Consider the following 19,861-nt stretch of genomic DNA (forward strand, 5'->3'; position numbering starts at 1 on the left):
TGTTCTGACTCCAGCCACAGAGGCCTGGGACACATTGCTGGTGAAGATGGAGGACAAGAGGACACAGGGATTCTCACCTCTTTCCCTTATTAAATTCTTCAGTGGCCACACAGGGTCTTTGTTTCTCCTTTAACTGTTCCTGCAGTAGTAACAGCTCATTATGGGGCCCTTGAATTTCAGTGCAGGTCTAGACCGAGTTCTGATCTGGACTGTTGCTGTGCTTGGAGGCTGCTGTCCTTGCAGACCAGATGAACTAACTTCTGCCACCCTGCCCGGCAGTTTATTCCATCCGTTTCACAGCTCTGTCTGCAGCACTGACAGCTCCAGCTCCCCCAGTCAGGTCCCTGGCTGAGGACATTGCCTCACATCTGGGCTGAACCACCCCAGCTGTGGCACCAGCCCAGCTCTGACCTGCCACAAGAAACCTGGTACCAAGGGTCCAAGAGCCCATGTGTGCAAAGGCTTTGAATCAGAGCACAGACATGACATGGCCAAAGATTGATGAATATCTCTCTAGACCTAGGAGTATAAAACCAGAACAAAATGCCTGAACTCTTTCAACTGAAGATATTCCTCCCCCAGCCTGGAGAAAAAAAAACCTTTGCTGTAACATTCCTGGTGTCCTGTGTAATGATGGGACAAGAAAAGATGATTCTCATAGCAATTTAATTTTTAATATGAAGAATACAATGCTGGTGAGAAGTGTCTCTGAAGAGGAGAGAGAATCAACATCACTGATTACTTCAGGTTGTTTGAAAGGATGTGCCCCTGGAGCCCCAGGGACACCTGGAGGAGCCCAGAGGGGACAAAGGGACATCATGGGCTGCTCCTGTGCTGCTGAACTGGGCTGGGCTCCTGGAACACAGGGAGCTCATGGCAAGTGGCAGCGCTGCAGAGAGACAGCTCTGCCCAGGAGCAGCTCCTCTGTAAAGCGCAGCAGGGCTGAGGGCTCTGCCTGCAGCACCGAGGGCACAGGAGCCAGGCACAGAGAGGGGAAAGGCAATGTAGGGGTTTGGTTGCTACAGAGTCAATGAGACACAAATCTTCACAATCCTGACACAGTAAGTCTTTCGCTGTAGGACAAGGCAGCTGCATTTCCTGGCAGAATCTCCTAAAGCCGGCACATGACACAGTTTGCAGGACCTGTCAGGTCTCTCTCACAGTATCTCTGTTGTAGAGAAGAACACACTCCAGAGCAGGGCTTCCCTGCTGCACTGTCAGAGGGACAGGGCATGATGGCAGCTTCTGCTGAGGGTGACTGCAGGGGGAGCACCCAGGGGTGCCCAGGGCTGCCCTGCAGAGCAGGGTCCCTGCACCCCAGGGCTGTGCTGAGACAGGGACTCTGTCGCCTGCCAGGGTCAGCGCTCAGCCTGCCGGGGGAGATCCCAACATCAAGGAAGGGAGAAACTGTGGGGAAGAAGAGACCCCCAGCAGGGGAGAGTCCTTCTGCTGCTTGTGTACAGGTATTACTTTAAAGATAAGGAGGTTACCTGAGTCTGTCCTTTCAGTTTCCTATTCCAAGACTGGAGTTGGGGGGGTGGGGAGGGGCATGTGTGAAAGGATAAATGCAAAATGAACTCTCATGCTTTAACAAGTCACTGAGACTCCTGCAACTCTGAGTGATCAGTACATCTGCCAGAAGGCTCATAACATCCCTTCACCACCCCTCTGCCTGTGCACAGCACCTGCATCACCTTGGCTGGACCCATCAGCCTTAGTCTGACCTGTCCTGTTTTCCAGCCTGCAAACAGGAAGATGTCCCCAGGCAGTGCCCTGTGAACAGGAAGGATCTGTAGGGCCAGGGGGAGGGCACAGAGGGTGGGATGGTCTGTGAGCACTGACAGGGAAGAGACATGGACAGGGAAACACCTCCCAGGGGCAGAATCTCCAGGCAGCAAGGAAATGATCAGAAATGAGAGGAAACTGAACCCGGAATTGTTATGGGAGAGAGAAAAGTCCCTGTGCTACCCTGCAGTGCAGATCCCTCCTCTGAGCAGCCCCCTGGCCTCCTCTCCCACCCAGCAAAGCCTCTGCCCTCAGGGCCGGGGGCTCCAAGGCATGAAGCAGCTCCTGTGCAGCCAGAGCTCCGGTTCCTCTGCAGAGCACAGGGGCTGAGAGCAGCTGCCCGGCAATGTTGGTGTCTGGGAGGTGGCTGCACAGCTCGGGAAGGGTGACGCTGTCTGAGTGCCCGGCTGCCTCTGCCCTGGCCTCTCTCACCCCCACCCTCACCGCATTTTCCTTCCTGCTCCCCTGCTCTGGGTCACTGCTGTTGGGATCTTGTTCTTGCTGTCAGGCTCTCTGGGGATGGCAGTTTCAGCTGCAGAGTCACAGCCTGATCTTGTGGGTCCTTTCCTGCAGGTGTGTCCATGGGAACACGTGTCCCAGCTTTGCTCTGACCTGTGGGCTGTGGGCAATGCAGTCTGTGGGGCTGGGGAATGAGCTGTGTGTGTCCGGGGCTAAACGTTGGGTGCTGAGACCTTAGGAAAGGGTGAGACCTGTCATGGTCTGAGGTGGATCCCTCTGCTCTCAGCAGTGCCTGGTGGCTTTTCAGAGTAACATGGGAGTGTGATCAGCATCCATCTCAGAAAGGTGCCAGCCCAGGGCAGCCGGAGCAAGACAGAGGGAGAGAGCAACTGCCGTCACTCTGCACTGACCCACAGGCATCCTCTGGTCTTGCAGGGCTCACTCTGTTCTCCCTGAGTGCAGCACAAATGTTGAGGGTTTCTGACACCCAACAACACTCCCCAGGGTTGGAGGGGAGAAGGAGTTGTAGAAACGCCAAACCTCTCAAACTCAGTTTCTCAGGCCTGGGGGTACAGATGCTGACAGTCCCTTATGCACCAGGAGCGGTTTCAGCTGACAAAGCTGAACCCTAAGACGGGCCCCTGCCCACCCAATCACACAGGGTCAGGCTGACTCCTCAGGAGCCCCTGGGCAGAGACCCTGCTCTTCATTGCACACTCATCAAGCACTGACGAGGGCTCCAGCCAGGACGTTCTCCTGGAAAAAGAAAACTGTCTCTTTGTGTGACAGGGTGGGAGGGTCTGTGGGAAATGGCTTTGATTATTCCCAGAGAAGTCTCATCTAAACCTTCACTATCTTTTCCTCCTTGCACAGGCAGCAAATGTCCAACAGCAGCTCCATCACCCAGTTCCTCCTCCTGCCATTCACAGACACAGGGGAGCTGCAGCTCTTGCAATTCTGGCTCTTCCTGGGCATCTACCTGGCTGCCCTCCTGGACAACGGCCTCATCATCACCACCATAGCCTGGGACCAGCACCTGCACACCCCCATGTACTTCTTCCTGCTCAACCTCGCCCTCCTCGACCTGGGCTGCATCTCCACCACTCTCCCCAAGTCCATGGCCAATTCCCTCTGGGATTCCAGGGCCATCTCATACTTGGGATGTGAGACACAGCTCTTTTTATTTCTCTTCTTAATCACAGCAGAGTATTGTCTCCTCACAGTCATGTCCTATGACCGCTACGTTGCCATCTGCAAACACCTGCACTACAGGACCCTCCTGGGCAGCAGAGCTTGTGTCCACATGGCAGCAGCTGCCTGGGCCACTGGGTTTCTCAATGCTCTGCTGCACACGGCCAATACATTTTCACTGCCCCTGTGCAAGGGCAATGCCCTGGGCCAGTTCTTCTGTGAAATCCCCCAGATACCCAAGCTCTCCTGCTCACACTCCTACCTCAGGGAAATTTGGCTTATGGTAGTTAGTGTATTGTTTGACCTCTGGTGTTTTTTGTTCATTCTTTTCTCCTATGTGCAGATCTTCAGGGCCGTGCTGAGGATCCCCTCTGAGCAGGGACAGCACAAAGCCTTTTCCACCTGCCTCCCTCATCTGGCCATGGTCTCCCTGTTCCTCAGCACTGCCATCTTTGCCTACCTGAAGCCCCCCTCCATCTCTTCCCCATGGCTGGACCTGGTGGTGTCTGTTCTGTACTCGGTGGTGCCTCCAGCAGTGAACCCCCTCATCTACAGCATGAGGAACCAGGAGCTCAAGGATGCCCTGTGGAAACTCATATCTTATTATTTTGTAAAGCAATAAATTGCCCATCTGCTTCTACATAGGCGTTTTAATGTAGCTAATTACAGGTCCAGCCTGTCATCTGGATTTTTTGTTGTTATTAGTTGTTTTCTTATTGTGATAATGTTGTGATCCCCTTTCTAATTCACTTTTCTTTTATAACTGTTGGCTGTGTAAATGAGAAGCCGTGCTCTCCTTGTCTCTAAACAGAATAAAAGGCTCTTTAGTGACTTGTTTTTCACTATATCCTTCTTAAAAGCACATATTTAGAACTCCAGGGATGGTTCCTGTGTTCATGAGAGGAGGGGAAAAAAGTCGAGCTTGGCAGCCCCGCCAGGGAGTAGCAGTTCTTCCAGAGCTGTTCTGGTTCCACTCCCACACTCTCTTTCTCATCCCTTGTGTTGGTGCAAGGCCTGAGTGCTCTGGCAGCTTGGTCACCGTCCTGCTGTGTGTCAGTCCTGTGAGCACAGGCAGGGACAGGCAATGGGCACTTGTGTCACAGAGCTGGCCTCACAACAGCCTTTCCAGACAGAAAGGTGATCTTCTATGGGCAGAGCTGGAAGGTTCAAGTCTTCAACTTCTTACAAAGTTTTTCTCAATAACGTGTCCAAGAAAGTAACCCTCAGATGAAACACCATTGTACAGCTGAACAGTGTGTGTGTGCAGGGCTGGCACACAGCAGTGTCCTCTCACAGCCAGGTCTCCTGCCAGAGACCTGCAGGACCAGCAGAGCAGGTGCTGGGCTGTGCCCCAGTGCACTGGACAAACCATGGAAGGAGCCCCAGGTCAATCACCATGGACTGGCCCCTCACAACCACCATTTCCAGCACTGGCTTCTCACCCACAGAGGCTGTTTTCTCTCCATGGATGGACACTCAATGGATAGTCCATGTTTTCCTTGTACAGATGAGATGTGAGCATGCACATCATGTACGTGAGGTGACATGAACCTGAGCGAGCACAAACACCATCAACTATTCCTTTCCATTCCGTGAAGGCCTGCGAGACAGACGAGGTCTTGAGGTCACTTCATATTGTGAGGAACAACCTATGGAAAATCACTTGAATGCAGCACTGGGTTGTGCTTCCTTTAACTGAGCTCCCTGTGTCCATTCCTCATGACGTGGGACATCTCAGATGAGTGCAGAGCAGGTGACACAGCACAGGGCTGAGGTGTCTCCCATCCTTTGGGAGTGGCAACAGGAGGCCAAAGGGACACTGTGACTCCTGCCTCTGTGTGTAATAGGGACAGACTGTCTCTGAGCATCCCTGGGTGAACAAGGAGTCCTGAGACCAACTCAGATATGGATGCCTGACAGAACCTGACATTTCTGTGTGTGACTCCATTAACAAACCCCACTGGATCAGTGAGATTCGTCTCAGCTGCCTTGGACAGGATCATTGCAAGTGCTCCAGTCTGCTCTGTCACCCTTTCTTGTGATTCCAGATTGTGCTTTCATAAGTGTCAAGGAAACCAGAATGGCTCTGGGGTCCTTAGAAAACTCAGACCTCAAACCCATCTTCAAGAAGAGCAGGAATAGGAATGGGGAGAATAACAGGCTGGCCAACCTTCCTCCCTCCCTGGGAGGGGATGGGACAAGCCTCCTGCATCCATTTCCAGGAATGTGAGCAACAAGGAAGGGATTGCTGAACCCAAATGGACAGGGGAAAGAAAGGCATGTTGTGTACAGGGCATTTGCAAGGCTCAGACATGGTCTCCTTCTGGCCAGAGTGGTGCTGATGGGGCTCAAGAAGTGGATGCTGGGTGGGAAGTTGGCTGAACAATCAAGCCCAAATATCACCAGTGGTACAAAGTCCTGTGTGCAGCCAGTTACTGGTGTCATCCCTCAGTGACCAGCACTTGGACAACACTGTTAAACATCTTTATTCTCCCCTTCTATGATGTAACAGAGTGAATCTTTTGTGCCTTTGAAGATGATGCAGACCTGGGTGGAGGCCTTGAGCAACCTCACCTGGTTCACTCTGCCCTGAGCAGGAGAGTGAGACAAGATGAGCGAGACAAGGGCTCTCTGCAAACCTGAGTTATTCTGTGATTTGACAGAATTTTTGCCTTGGAGAGGTTTCAGGAGAGAGAATAGGTGGAAGAATAGGAAAAAAAAAAAGGCAAAAGAGGACATTTGTGCTGTGTTAACATAAATACAGCAGTTCCAGTGAGGAGTGCTTTTCACTCTCATTGTTAGTAGGAAATATATTTGAATAATTTGAACAAGGTGAGGAAGCAAGATGGATGTCTACAGCCTGTGGGAAAGAGGGGCAGGGGTAGGACTGTGTAGAGCACGGTTCAGTCTTGGTCAGGTCCTGGGTGCTAAGGAGGGGGATGGGTGTGTGTGGTATTATGAGGTCAGTTGTGTCTCAGACACTCATAATCCAGTCAGAATCACGTGGCTGTGAAGGGGACAGTGAGGTCAGTTCTGTGTCTGGAGGTGACAGCCCAGCAGCAGGGACATGGCTGGGAAAGAACCTCTGCCAAAGTGCCCACAGGCCCTACCCAGGAAGAGAAATGGGTTGTCATGTCCATCCCACCTGAGAATATGACGGGACAGACGCAGGAACATGGTTGTGTCTGTCAGAGAAGCTGAAAGAACAGCAGCAGTTGTGGGATTTAGAAGATCATGGTGAGGTGACTTCTCTCTGGTCAGGTAAAAGACCACAAGAAGCCTAACAGGTTGGGTTCCCTGCATGAAGGGAAGTTTCTGAGGTGGCTGAGCTTTCCTTGATAGTGGGAATAAGAAGGAAACAGAAAAAAAAATATCAGAAAGTACAGTTTGGAAGGTGAGGAATGGATATGAGAAGGAAGAAATGTCGCTGGAAGGGCAGTGCTGTGGGGCAAGAGGTGACCCAGAGGGAGCTGGATCAGCCCATGGTTTGTGTTCCAAAGAGCAGCCAGTGAGGGTGCAGACACAGCAGTGAAGGTGCAGAAATGCTGGGGTGAGAGCAGGTGGTGAAGCAAGATGGGTGTCTGCAGCCTGCAGGGAAAGAGGGGAAGGTGTGGGATCGTGTGGAACAGCCTGTGGTGGAGATGGCAAAGGGCGCTGTAAGGCTGGAAGGGACCCACAGATCCCAGGTCTCTGTCCCCTTGGCCATGGCAGTTGTCTCTGCCACTGAGGCCCAGGAGAAGACATGCTGTCCTCATGGCACTGGGGCCTCGGTGCCTCCTTGCAGCCCCATGGGGAAGCTGGAAGTTGTTGTCCCAGTGTTGTCCTTCCCTGGGCCTTGCACACCCACATCCCACGGTCCCAGGAAGAGCCCTGAGCCGTGTGTGAGGGACAGGATCCCCCTTCCCATTGCCTGGAGGTCGTGGCTCCTCCTTTCTGCTTCAGAAAGCAAACCAAGCAAACTCCCCCTGGGAGTTACATCACTTTTCTTTACATCAGATTCTCGACTGAAGTTTGCGCCTGGTTGTTACAGCTTTTCTGCAGTTGACAAATGTGATGCCCATCTACAGGAATGGCCAAAAGGAGGATCTGGGGAACTACTGTCAGTCTAACTTCTGTGCTGGGCAAGGTCATGGAGCAGATGATCTTGACATCACATTGCACTTACAAGAGAACCATGTGATCGGGCTCAGTTAACATGGGTTTATGAAAGACAGGTGTTTTTTAACCAACCTGATCTCCTTCTATGACAAGGTGACCTCCCTAGCAGATGAGGGAAAGGCTGTGGATGTTGCGCACTTAGACGGCAGTAAAGCCTTTGACACCATATCCCACAGCATCTCCTGGAGAAGCTGCAGCTCACGGCCTGGATGGTGTATCTGTGATGGATCAAGAAGTGGCTGGAAGGATGGGCCCAAAGAGTTATGGTGAACGAAGACAAATCCAATTGGTGGCTGGTCATGAGTGGTGTCCCCAGGACTCAGTATCAGAGCCAATTCTGTTTAATCTCTATCAATGATCTGGGTGAGGTGATTGAGGGCACCCTTAGTAATTTTGCAGATGACACCAAGTTGGGTGGGAGTGTTGATCTGCTGGAGGGTGGGACGGTCATGCAGAGGGATCTGGAGCTGCTGGATCATTAGGCTGAGGCCAATTGTCTGAGGTTTAACCAGAACAAGTGCCAGGTCCTGCACTTGTGTCACAACAACCCCAGGCAGCGCTTCAGGCTCGGGGAAGAGTGGCTGGAAAACTTTCAGGTGGAGAAGGATATGGGCGTGTTGATCGACAGCAGCTGAACAGGAGCCAGCGTGTGGCCAGGTGGCTAAAAAGGCCACCAATAGTATCCTGGCTTGTATCAGGAATAGTGTGGCCAGTGGGACTAGAGAAGTGATTGTGCCACTGTACTTGAACTGGTATGGCTGCACCTTGAATCTGGTCCTTATCATAAGGACATTGAGGCACTAGAGAGAGTGCAGAGGCAACGAAGCTGCTGAGGGCCTGGAGCACAAGTGTGATGAGGAGTGGTTGAGCGAACTGGTGGGTTCAGTCTGGAGAAGAGGAGGCTGAGGGGAGACCTTATCACTGTCTACAACTGCCCGAAAGGAGGTTGGAACATGGAGGGTGTTGGTCTCTTCTCATGAGTAGCAAGTGATAGGACAAGAGGAAATGGCCTCGAGTTGTGCCAGGGAAAGTTTAGATTGGATATTAGGAAAAAATTATTCCTGGAAAGGGCTGTCAGGCATTGGAACAGGCTGCCCAGGGCAGTGGTGGAGTCACCATCCCTGCAGGGGTTTAAAAGGAGTTTAGACGAGGTTATTAAGGAAGATGGTTTAGTGCTCGAGTCAGATTATGGTTCAACTCAATGATCCTGAGTGTCTCTTTCACCTGAAACGATTCTATGATTCTGTGATATCAACTGCATAATTCTTCTATCACTTCTTCTCAGTGTTCTTCACATACCTGCCTCTTTACCTACAGTCCTGAAAGTTTTCTAATTAAGCACACAAGTCTTGAATACCAGATGTAAATGATGGAAGCGACATGGCTCTATCAGTCTGGTCTGATACCTGCCAGTCCCAGGCAAACACCTCAGGTACACGGGGCCTCTCGAGGTTTGCACTGGGTGCTTATAGCGAGACCATGGAGCTCAGCCCGAAAACCTGAGAACTCCCCTCAAAACCGAAAACCAAACCAACCCAACAACAACAACAAAAAGAACAAAAATCCCCACACTCTATTTTTTAATCAGATGAAATAATTCAATATTTCTAATAAAATGTCTGTGGAATTTCTATCCTGCCAAAATATGAATTTTCAGAATGTGTATGGACTGTGGGAGATGAAATATTGGCCTTTCCCTGTGCTTGCAGTGCCAGAACTCTGTCTATCACTACATGTATTTAATCCCCTGGGCATCCAGGAGTTTCCACCTGTCCTTACCCAGCTCACCGTGTCTGAACTCATCTCTTCAGAAGCCTGTCTGGACATTTGCACTTTCCATCACTCCCCGGAGGTTCTTCACCTCTCACTCTTGGCTCATTCAGAGCCTCTCAGCTCTCACTCTGCTTTGAGCTTCAGGGAGGTAAAGTCTTTCAGCAGTTGTTCTCGTACTCCCTACAGGCAACTCTTGAGTAATGGCAATGGACCTCGCTGGAAACTACTTCATTTAACCACAGAACTGAGAAACATCATTAAGTTCTATTGTGTTTTCTTTTTTTTTCTCCTTTTTTGTTTCCTCTAATTAAAAATTCCCCGGTGCCTGTTTACTTGCAGTTCTCTAAGGAAACATGAAGCAATTCCTGCGAAGAAGCTGTAACCATCAGTGCAAACTTCAGTGCAGAATCTGATGTAAAGAAATGTGCTGTAAATCCCAGGGGGCCAATGAGCAGAACAGGGAGTTTGGGGAGCTGGTTATAGATTTCCTGCTAACAGTCTGAGTAGAGAAACATTCTTCACAGGAACTGCTCTGTTTATTTGACACCTTTTAGATCTCTTCTTCTGCCTGTATTTTATATTTTCTTGTTCCTCCACCTATTCCTTCTTCCAAAACGTTTCCAAGGGAAAGATTCCTGGAATCACAGAGCAACTCAGGTTTGAACACCATCTTGTCTCACTGTCCTGCTCAGGGCAGGGTGACCCAGGTGAGGTTGTCCAAGGCCTCTGCCCAGCTTTGCACCATCCACTAAGGAGCTGAAGGTTCACTGTGTCACATCATACAGGGGGAGAATAGAGACGTTCAACAGTGTTGGCCCAAGTGCTGGTCCCTGAGGGATTCCACTGGTAACTGGCTCTATGGGGGACTTTGTACCACTGGTGACATTTGGGCTTCATCATCCAGCCAACTTCCCACCGAACATCCACTTCTTCAGCCCAGAGGGCACCAATCGCATTATAAGGACACCACAGGAAACCATGTCTGACACCTTGTGAAATTCCACGTGCACAACGTGCCCTTCTTTCCCTGCCCATTTGGGTTCAGCAATCCCTTTCTTGTTTTCCAAATGCCTGAACATGGCTGCAGGAAGGCTTGTCCCATCCACTTCACGTGGAAGGACACAGACTGACCAGCCCATAATTCACACAGTTCTCATTCCTGCCCCTCTTGAAGACAGGTTTGACAACTGCCTTTTCCAAGGACCTCAGAACCTCTCTGATGGCTCTGGCACATTTCGTACCACAATTCAGAATCAAGGTGTAAGAGTCGGTCCGAAGAACAGTATTTGTCTGAACATCGCCATGAGGGACTTGAAGAACAGATGCGCTGATAGAGAGATTTGTACAAGGACTTGGAGAGAGGAAAATAATTGTGTTATTCAGGTTGCTCCGACGTGGGGCAGTAGCTGCTGTCCAGAAGGTGGATTTCACCTGCTGCGTCAGCCAACCTTGCCCCCACCTCCTCCCCGTTACAAAGGCCAACGAAGAAGAGCATGTGCAGAGGCTTGCAGAGGGTCTTGAGGCCACCCAGCGGACCAGTAAGAGACCCCTGAATGCAAGGTGACGCAGGCACAGAGCAGTTCTGACAAGCAGAGCGGGGACTCTTCAGGCCTGTGCAGTTAAGCCTGGATTGCAAAACAAAGGCAGAGATTGGCTTCAATCCATGGGAGCAAGGAGGGGTGAAGAAGCATATAAGATGATTCCCGACTGGACATCACTGAGAATCCCACCACCAAAGGATCCCAGATCACAAGGGAGGACCAGCAGGACTCTTTTTATGGGACCTGGGATCAGAGGGACACCTTGAGACTCGCTTGGTAGTAGCCAATTCTTTTCCCCCCTTTTTCTTTTTCCTGCCTTTTTCTCTACTTTCTTTATCACGTGCCGCTTTACAGGCAAAATAATATAATAGCACTGTTTGATTGAATTATAACCCCTTGGCATTTTGGTTGCCTTAATTTTGTGCTTTGAGATTAAGGTAAATGAACCATCATGAGTCCATCACTGAATGGACTGTGACACCTCCCCAGGACACCGGCCTTGCCAGTTGCAGACACCAGGACACATGAGACCCCAGGGCCGCAGCCCCATTCCAGATACTGGTACAGACAACTCCAGTCACACACATGCGCACACACTGTTATGTCCAGTCACTCTGCTCTCTCAGTTGCTGGCACCAATGTCAGGTCTCTTCCAACTGAAAGGATTCTATGATTCTATAAATCTGCTGAGGTATCTCTGTCTCGAGGTTACATACATAGGCATTGGAATTATTTAACATATGATAGCAGATCACTGGAATTGCTGCCCAGAAATGCCTCATGATTGGGGGAAAAGCTGTGTTTTTGTACAGGCAATGGCTTCATTGAGGGCCAGTATGACAGTCTTGTTTCTAAGACTGTAGATGATTTGATTTAAGAATGGGTACAGGACGGTGTTCAGCAATACTACAATTCTGCTGTTCTCCAAGGAAACATCTGCTGAAGGACACAGGCAGAGAGCAATACATGTCCGGTATGCAATGGCCAAGGTGCTGAAGGACACAGGTAGAGAGCAATGCATGTCCAGTGTGCAATGGCCAAGGTGCTGAACGACACAGGTAGAGAGCAATGCATGTCCGGTATGCAATGGCCAAGGTGGTGAGATGGGAAGAACATGTAGAAAAAGCTTTTTTTCCTCCCAGAGGCTGCTGGGAGATGTAGAACACAGAAAAGGATGCACATGTAAAATGCCAGAGTTAGACATAAGGAACCCAGGATGACAAATGATAAGAACACAGAGTCTACGTTCCAAAGCAGGCTGGTGTCAGAGCAGGACAGTTTGAATAAGGGGAAGCTGTCACAGAAAAAGGAGTGGATCTCATTTGAGCCACAGGAAGTCAGCTGGGAGAGGATGCCCAGGTGGTAATTCAAGAGTGTGAAGCGTGTGACCCAAGCAGCAACAACCAGGTGCATGCAGAGCTGAGGCTTCATGATGGCAGCATAACACAAAGGTTGGCAAATGGCAACACAGCGGCCAAAGGACATGACAATGAGTAGAACAAACTCTGTACAGCCTGGGGCAAAATAGAAAGAGGATTGGGCAAAGCAGCTGCTTAGAGAGATTGTTCTTCTACCAGAACCCAGGACCACAACCACCTTGATGCTTGTGGAGGATGTAAACCTGATTTCCAGGAAGGCCAGATTGCCAATGAAAAAGTACATGGGAGTTTGAAGGCGGTGATCTGCACACACGAGGAAAATGATGGTAGCATTCCACTGTTGTAAGATACATGAGCAGAAAGACCAGAGAGAGTACAAGCTGTAGTCTTTGATCAAGCCCTGAGAAACCCTCTAGGATGAACTCAGTAACTGCTGTTTCATTTTCTGGTCCCATGTTGAATTTTGGTTCATCATGCCAAGACAGGAACATGACAAAACCCAAGTGTGGTAATTCCACAGTCTGGGAGAAAGGCTCTGCAAAACCTTCTCTGCTTCTTTCCTCTCTTGTAGTCTTCCTATAGTACACAGACAGAGTACGTCAAGCATTTCTCATACCCTGATTTTTCTGTATCAAATTTCAGTTGGAGTTCTCAAAGAATTTGTTGTCTTCGTCCTATCTTTTTCAAACACTCAAAGAATTCTTCCTTCATGACAGAGGATTTTAAAGTCTGTTAGCTATTTTATCTCATTCCTGGCAAATTCCAAATTGATGCAGGTCTGTTCCCAACATCTGTCACACCTATGTGCCTAATTTATCTCTTCTGTTGCACAAATGCTAAACTATCACATCAAATCAAACAAATCAAATCAAATCAAACAAATCAAATCAAATCATGTATGTTGAAAGCTTTTCTTTCTACTTTTCAGTATTTGCCTTTTTGGACTAGGAATGCCTGAGTATCTATTGATTTCAGAATAAGCAGTATCAAGCATCTCTTTCATAATCACCTGCTTTCTTCTACAGCTACTTGCTCTCTGTTTCTTCAGGAAAGGGGAGGACAGAATACGGACCAAGTATAACTCACCTTCTTTAGTACTCTAAATAATGACTGAAATTTGTTATGGTTCCACACAGTCTCATCTGACATCCACCTGCACTGAAATGCAGTTACTTCCAAACAGTTGCTTATTGCTGTTACTCTCAAATGTCCTGACCTAAATGCAGACCAGGAGAATAGTGACTAGAAGAGATTCGTAACTTTTCTTTTGCATACCAGCTATAGGCTGGGAGGACCCAGCCTTGAGAGTTTTCTGCTGTCTCCACCAACTATACAGGGAGCCTGGGGAAAACAAATTCTCACAGGCACCTGTTGTGAAGTAGGTGAAACTCACTATTCAAGTCTCAAATCTCCCATTTCTTATGTTTTTTAAATCAAACTACACATTCAGGAGAAAGAAGCACAAAAAAAACCCCACATGTGCAATAAAGACTGGTGTTTTCCCCTTCATCTTTACGTTTGTTTTCAGACATAGAAAGGAGCGGAGCAGACAGCTCAAACCAGCATGATTTAAAATGCAAGTGGCGAAGGGCAAGAGGAGGAGACGGTGGGTCTGAGGTGGTGAAACAAAGTTGTGTGGGTGTGCAACCAGAATTCTTCAGTCATTCCTCACCTGGGTGGTCCAAGGACTTTCCCATCTCATTGTCCACAGAGACAACAGGAGAAATTGGTCTGAGACAATGGATCAACTTGAAACCAAGTGATTGAGTTCAGTCACCTCCATCGATATCAACCACCTCCAAATTAAGCAAAAATTAGTCACCTTCAAATTAATTGTTGACCTGACTTTTGTGGGATTTCTCCAGGTGGGATTCCAGACAGTGCTGGAGACAGGCAGATCCTGCTGTGCCTAGGCCTATTTCCTGTGCATAAAGGTAGTTATTAACATCCTGAGTGAAGAATCGGACTGTTTCAGAGATCCCTGTAAGAGTTTCTGCTGCAAAACTGAATAAAATCGAGGAAACAGTAATTACTTCAGTTGCTTGCACATGCCAGAGAGGATGTGCAGGGCAACAGGGTGGCTGAATTATAAGAACTCAGCAGAACAGTTGTAAGGGGAGCCTCACTTGATCCAGCTGAAGACACTGCTGCAAAGGTCCTTGCAAAGGAGTCTCTTCCAATCTGCGGTATTCCATAATTCAATTAATATTTTCCTCAGAGAGGTCTTCAAAGAATAGGCAAGGAAGTAAAAGAGACAGAGGGAAAGAAGCAAGGATACAAAATGTGCCAATACAAATTGAGAAGATCCTCTGAACAGTGTTTCTCAACTCAAACCATTGGTAGGCAATGTATTTTGGGAAATGGCTGCATAAAAACATTCACACAGAGATACAGTCTTTAATCAGTTTGCTGACACTTGCTCATGGTGCTGTCAAAACAAACTAACTAACTAACCAGCTAACTATGAAAAGTTCCATGAGAATTAGTTTAACAATACTAGCAGTAGTGGAAAGGAAGACTTTTTTCAGCTATTACATAGAAGTCGTTTCTGCAGAGGGCTCAACTATTTCTGATAATCTACGTTCAGGGACTGATTCGGTTGTTTGCACAGAGGTGGCCACTGCCTCCAACATACCCTGGGGCAGCTGAAGCGCCATGTGGGACTGGGAGAAGTCTCCCAGGACCTATGGGAGCTCTTCTGGAGCACGAGCTGGCAGGCGTGAGCTGAGGTAGGGGACCTGAGGGGTGGTGCAGGGCTGCTGGGTGGGCTGAGCAGGGACTTCAGCAGCACAGCAGCTTATTGTGTCCCTTTGGATGTTGCTGTGAGGTCACTTCTGTCACAGGAACTGACTGACCAGCAGCGGGAAGGCAAATACTCAAAGGTCATGAAGGCCATCAGAAAGCTGCTCCCAAGATGATGACAGATTGGGAAAGGTCAAGGGAAACTGAGACAAGAGAGCTTGGAGATTTGGGGGAGGAAAGAATGGCTTGGCCAACAGAGATGAAAGATTTGGAGGGTTTCAGGTAACAGTGATGCCGCTGTGACATTGACTGTGAAAACATTCATGCTAGGCCCTTACCTGGGTTCTAAGCAGAAATCTGAAACTCTAACCTTATCCCTAAATGCTAGTCCTCACCCTGACAGTAATGCACTACTTTAAACCCAAACCTCAGAATTTACCTCTAAGCCAAATCCCAAACCCATAAGCCCTTATTCTTAGCCTTATCCTTTTACTCACTTTAACCCCTACCTTGTATCACTAGCATTAAAATACCAGCCTTAACCTTCGCCCTCACCACAACCCTAAAAGAACCCCTAGCTCACAAAGCTAGCCCATACCCTTAACACTAACCACGCACCTAAACAGATTGCCAGATGCTTAAATCCTAACTCTGAACAGTGAGCTCTAATCCCGAAATTGAACACCTCATCCCAAAGCTCTTATTCCCATGCTCAATCCCCATCACCTCCAACCCCTCTCCCTACCCTACTCAAGCAGTTTAGCCCCTTGGGGCAACCCAGAGTTATTCTGGAGCAGCCACGGGGCATCTGAAGAGGGATGTGACGTTCCAGGCACCCGACCAGCTGACAGGCCCAAGGAGGAGATGGGCAGCATTGCTGGGACCAGGTCTATGGTGCCTTAAGGACTCATGGGCCAGCAAGAAGCACACGGCTGTGATGGTGTTTGTGAGGTCACTTCCACCTGAGCACCTGATAAGCCAGCTGCAGACACATGACTGGTCTATGTGTGTGTCATTGAAGCTGTGCCTTAGGAACTGATAAGCCACCAACATGCACAGAGCTTGAATGTTGTTTGCAAGGTCACTGCTGCCCTAGCGCCTTGCAGGACTGGCATGGAGATGCACCTGGCAGCCAGAGGAAGACCACCAGCAGGTGCATGTGAGGCGTGGAAATGACCTTACAACCCTCGAGATTGTAAAGCAGGTATGTATTTACAGCACTGGACACACGGGGAATAATTTCACCTACTACCTGTGTGTATTCCCAGTAGTTCTGAGCTTGGTTAAATGCAGTAAAGTGTTACATAGTCATGAAAGTTATAGGAACGTCTATACATATTCATAACCTGTCCCCGATAAGGCGGTTCTTATTACAACGAGTTCTGGGAGACCATTTCCACAGTCTCCACCTCCGGCTCCTCCTGGTTGCAGCTGCGCAGTGATCATGAACCGGGGTCCTCTTCTGTGTACACGGGACCTTTGGTCCAGTGTGATGAGTTGGTTGGGACTCAGACTGCTGAGTTGGTTAGAACTGGTGTATCTCCTGTCCAGTGCCCAAGCTTCTGTTCTCTAGTTCACCCAAGGATGCACCAAGGATGCACCCAAGATTTTCTATCTTTGCAAGGCGTCAGTGAACTCCTGTTTCTCGTACAATAATTTCCACAAAGCTAAGCAAGGTTAGCCAATAGTGATGTGGGTTAAGGGTTAGCTCTCTGTTAGCTCTTTAAGTCTTTACGTGTTCTTTAAGTGTTAATTAGTTAATTGTTAATTCCCTGTATCAAGCTGGTGGAGGTGAAGTCACCCTGCCCAGGGTGGGGGAGGATGTGGCTGCCAGCACCTCGGTACCACCCTGGTGTGTACATGGGGACAGGCACAGTGGGGCACAAAAGGTGCTAAGGAGCCATCACTGCCCTATTGGAGGCTCTGGATCTCAGGGGGATGTGCAAATGCCACGGTGGGGCATTGTGATGTCACTGGTGATGTCACAAAGGGCCCTGCCCAGGCACCCCTTTAAATATGAGGCAGGGAGGCGGTCACCCCACCATGGCCTGGTCCCGGTGAAAGAGGAGACGTGGCCACTCTCACCACTGCTATGTCCCATCCCTGGAAACTGTGAGGCCACTAAGAGCCAAAACTTCCCATCCCTGGACACCACGGGCCACTCAGGATAAAATTTCCTGTCCCTGGACCCATTAGGGCACCAAGACCTAAAATGTCCCATCCCTGGACCCCTTGGGCCACCAAGAGCCACAATGACCCATGCCAGACTGGGGTTATCCCATCCCTGGAGACTTTGGGCCACTAAGACCTAAAATGTCCCATCCCTGGATCCAAGATGTCCCATCCCTAGACACTTTAGGCCACTCAGGCCCAGAAGGACCCCATGAAGCCACCAAGACCCAGGTTGACCCATCCTTGGAAACTTTGGGTACACCAAGTCCTAAGATGTCCCATCCTTGCATCGAAGATTTCTCATGCCTGGAGACTGTGGGCCATCCAGGCCAAAGTGTCCCATCCCTGGACTGTGTAAAGCCACCAAGACGCAAGATGTCCCATCCATGGACACTTTGGGCCACCAAGATGCAGGATGTCCCATCCCTGCACCCAAGATGTCCCATCACCAGCTCCCTTGGGCTACCAAGGTCAAGATGTCCCATTCCTGGACCCTGTGAGGCCACCAAGACCCAGGATGCCTCATCTCTGGACCCCTTAAACCACCAAGACCTAAAACGTCCCATCCCTGGACACTTTTGCCACCCAGACTTATAATGTCCAAACTCTGTATCCAAGATGTCCCATTTGCAGCCATCTCGGGCCACCAAGACCTTAAATGTCCCAACCCTTGGATCCCTTAGACCACACAGGCCAAGATGTGCCATCCCTGAATCCCTTAGGCCACCAAGACCTATAATGTCCCATCTCTGGACCCCTAGGGCCACCGCAAGCCAGGTTGCTCAATGTCAGACCTCCAATGTCCTAACCCTGGACACTTTGGGCCAACAAGATGTAGGATTTCCCATCTCTGGAAACTTTGGGCCACCAATACCTAAAATATCCTATCCCTGGACTCCTTAGACCACCAAGACTTAAGATGTCCTATCCCTGGACACTTTGGGGACACCAAGACCCAGGATGTCCCATCTCTGGACCCAAGATGTCCCATCTCCAGCCCCCTTGGGCCACCAAGACCTAAATACCCACGCCCATGGACCACCTAGGCCAACATGTCAATTCTGTGGATACTTTGGCCATCAAGACCAAGATGTCTTGTCTCTGGACCCCTTTTGGCTACCAAGACCAGCATGTCCTATATCCAGCCACCTTGGGCCACCAAAATTAGGATGTCCCATCTCTGGACCACTTGGGCTACCGAGAGCCTGGATGTCCCATCTCTGGACATTGGGAGGCCACCAAGAACCCGGATATCTCATCCCTGGAGCCAGATTGTCCCATCTCCAGCCCCCTTAAGCCATCAAGTGCCAAAATTTCTCATCCCTTTATCCCTTGCGTTACTCAGGGCAAGATGTCCCATCCCTGGGGCCCTTAGGCCACCAAGACCTAAAATGTCCCATCCGTCCAATGGGTTGGGGGGGATCTCTAATGGGTTTAGGGATCTCCAGTTGGTGGGGGGGTCTCCAATGGGTTGGGGGATCTCCAGTGGGTTAGAGGGATCTCCAGTGCATTGGAGGACCTGCAATGGATTTGGGGGGAGCTCCAGTGGGTTTGGGGGATCTCCAGTGGTTTGGGGGATCTCCAGTGAATTGGAAGAACTCCAATGGGTTTGGGGGTATCTCCAGTAGGTTGGAGGGGATCTCCAATGGGTTTGGGGATCTCCAGTGGGTTGGGGGGCATCTCGAATGCGTTGGATTGGGGGATCTCAAACAGCTTTGGGGGCATCTCCAGTGGGTTAGGGGATCTCTCATGGTTGTGTTGAGGGATCTCCAGTGGGCTGGGGGATCTCCAATGTGTTTGGGGGAATCTCCAATGGGTTTTGGGGGATATCCAGTGGGTCGGGGGTGGATCTCTAATGGGATTGTGGATCTCCAATGGCTTGGGGGGATCTCCAATGGCTTGGGAGACCTCCAGTGGGTTGGGGGGCTGTGAGAGTTGGTCTGAAGATGGAGCAGTATTTGCCTGACCATCGCCATCAAGAACTGAGAGAACTGAGGCCCTGACTGAAAGAACAGATGTACAATGACTTGGAGAGAGGCCCGAGGAGAAGCATTGTGTTGAACTGTTTTCTCTGATTCGGGGGGGCTCAAGCTCACAATGGCTGCTGTGTGGACTTTGCTGCTGCTTCAGCCAAACCAGCCCCCACCTCCTGAAAGCTATTGTCATGAGGTTCTCTTTGACCCAGGGACAATAGCTGCCGTCCAGAAGATGTGTTCTCACCTGCAGCCTCAGTTACACGCGTCCCTCACCTGCTCCCTCAAACAATGGCCAACGAAAAGGAGCATGCCCAGCAGCTTGCCAAGGGTCCTGAGATCACCCAATGGACCAGAGAAAGACCACTGAATGCTGGACATGTTGGCAAAAGAAAGCTTGAATCTTTCGAGCCTGCGCAGTACGAGCCTGGGTTGCGAAATCAAGGTAGAGACTGGCCTAAAACAATGGGAGCAAGGGAGGTGAAGACGCATAAAAGGTGGCTCCAGAATGGACACCGTTGAAGATCTTCCCACCAGAGCATCCTGAACCACGGTGGAGAACCGGCAGGACTCCATGGGACCGGACACCAGAGGGAGCTTCTGGAACTGGACTGGTGATAAACGCAACCTCACTTCTCATCTTTTCCTTTACTTTTCCCCATTTTTTTCCCCTTTCTCTTTCTTACTC

The 19,861-nt window shown here is 49.8% G+C and overlaps 1 protein-coding gene across 1 annotated transcript; it reads right to left on the bottom strand.

Moving 5' to 3' along the window:
• Positions 1-11,685: 11,685 nt before the first annotated feature.
• On the bottom strand, positions 11,686-12,741 carry LOC309452749 (olfactory receptor 6X1-like; the record flags this gene model as incomplete). The annotated part of the gene is given in 4 exon segments (XM_082077412.1): positions 11,686-11,899; positions 11,964-12,040; positions 12,042-12,621; positions 12,623-12,741. Coding segments are annotated over 4 exon segments (990 nt in total).
• Positions 12,742-19,861: the final 7,120 nt, after the last annotated feature.

The sequence above is a fragment of the Streptopelia decaocto genome, assembly GCF_964273445.1.
Source record: "Streptopelia decaocto genome assembly, contig: HAP1_SCAFFOLD_129, whole genome shotgun sequence".
Taxonomy (NCBI): domain Eukaryota; kingdom Metazoa; phylum Chordata; class Aves; order Columbiformes; family Columbidae; genus Streptopelia; species Streptopelia decaocto.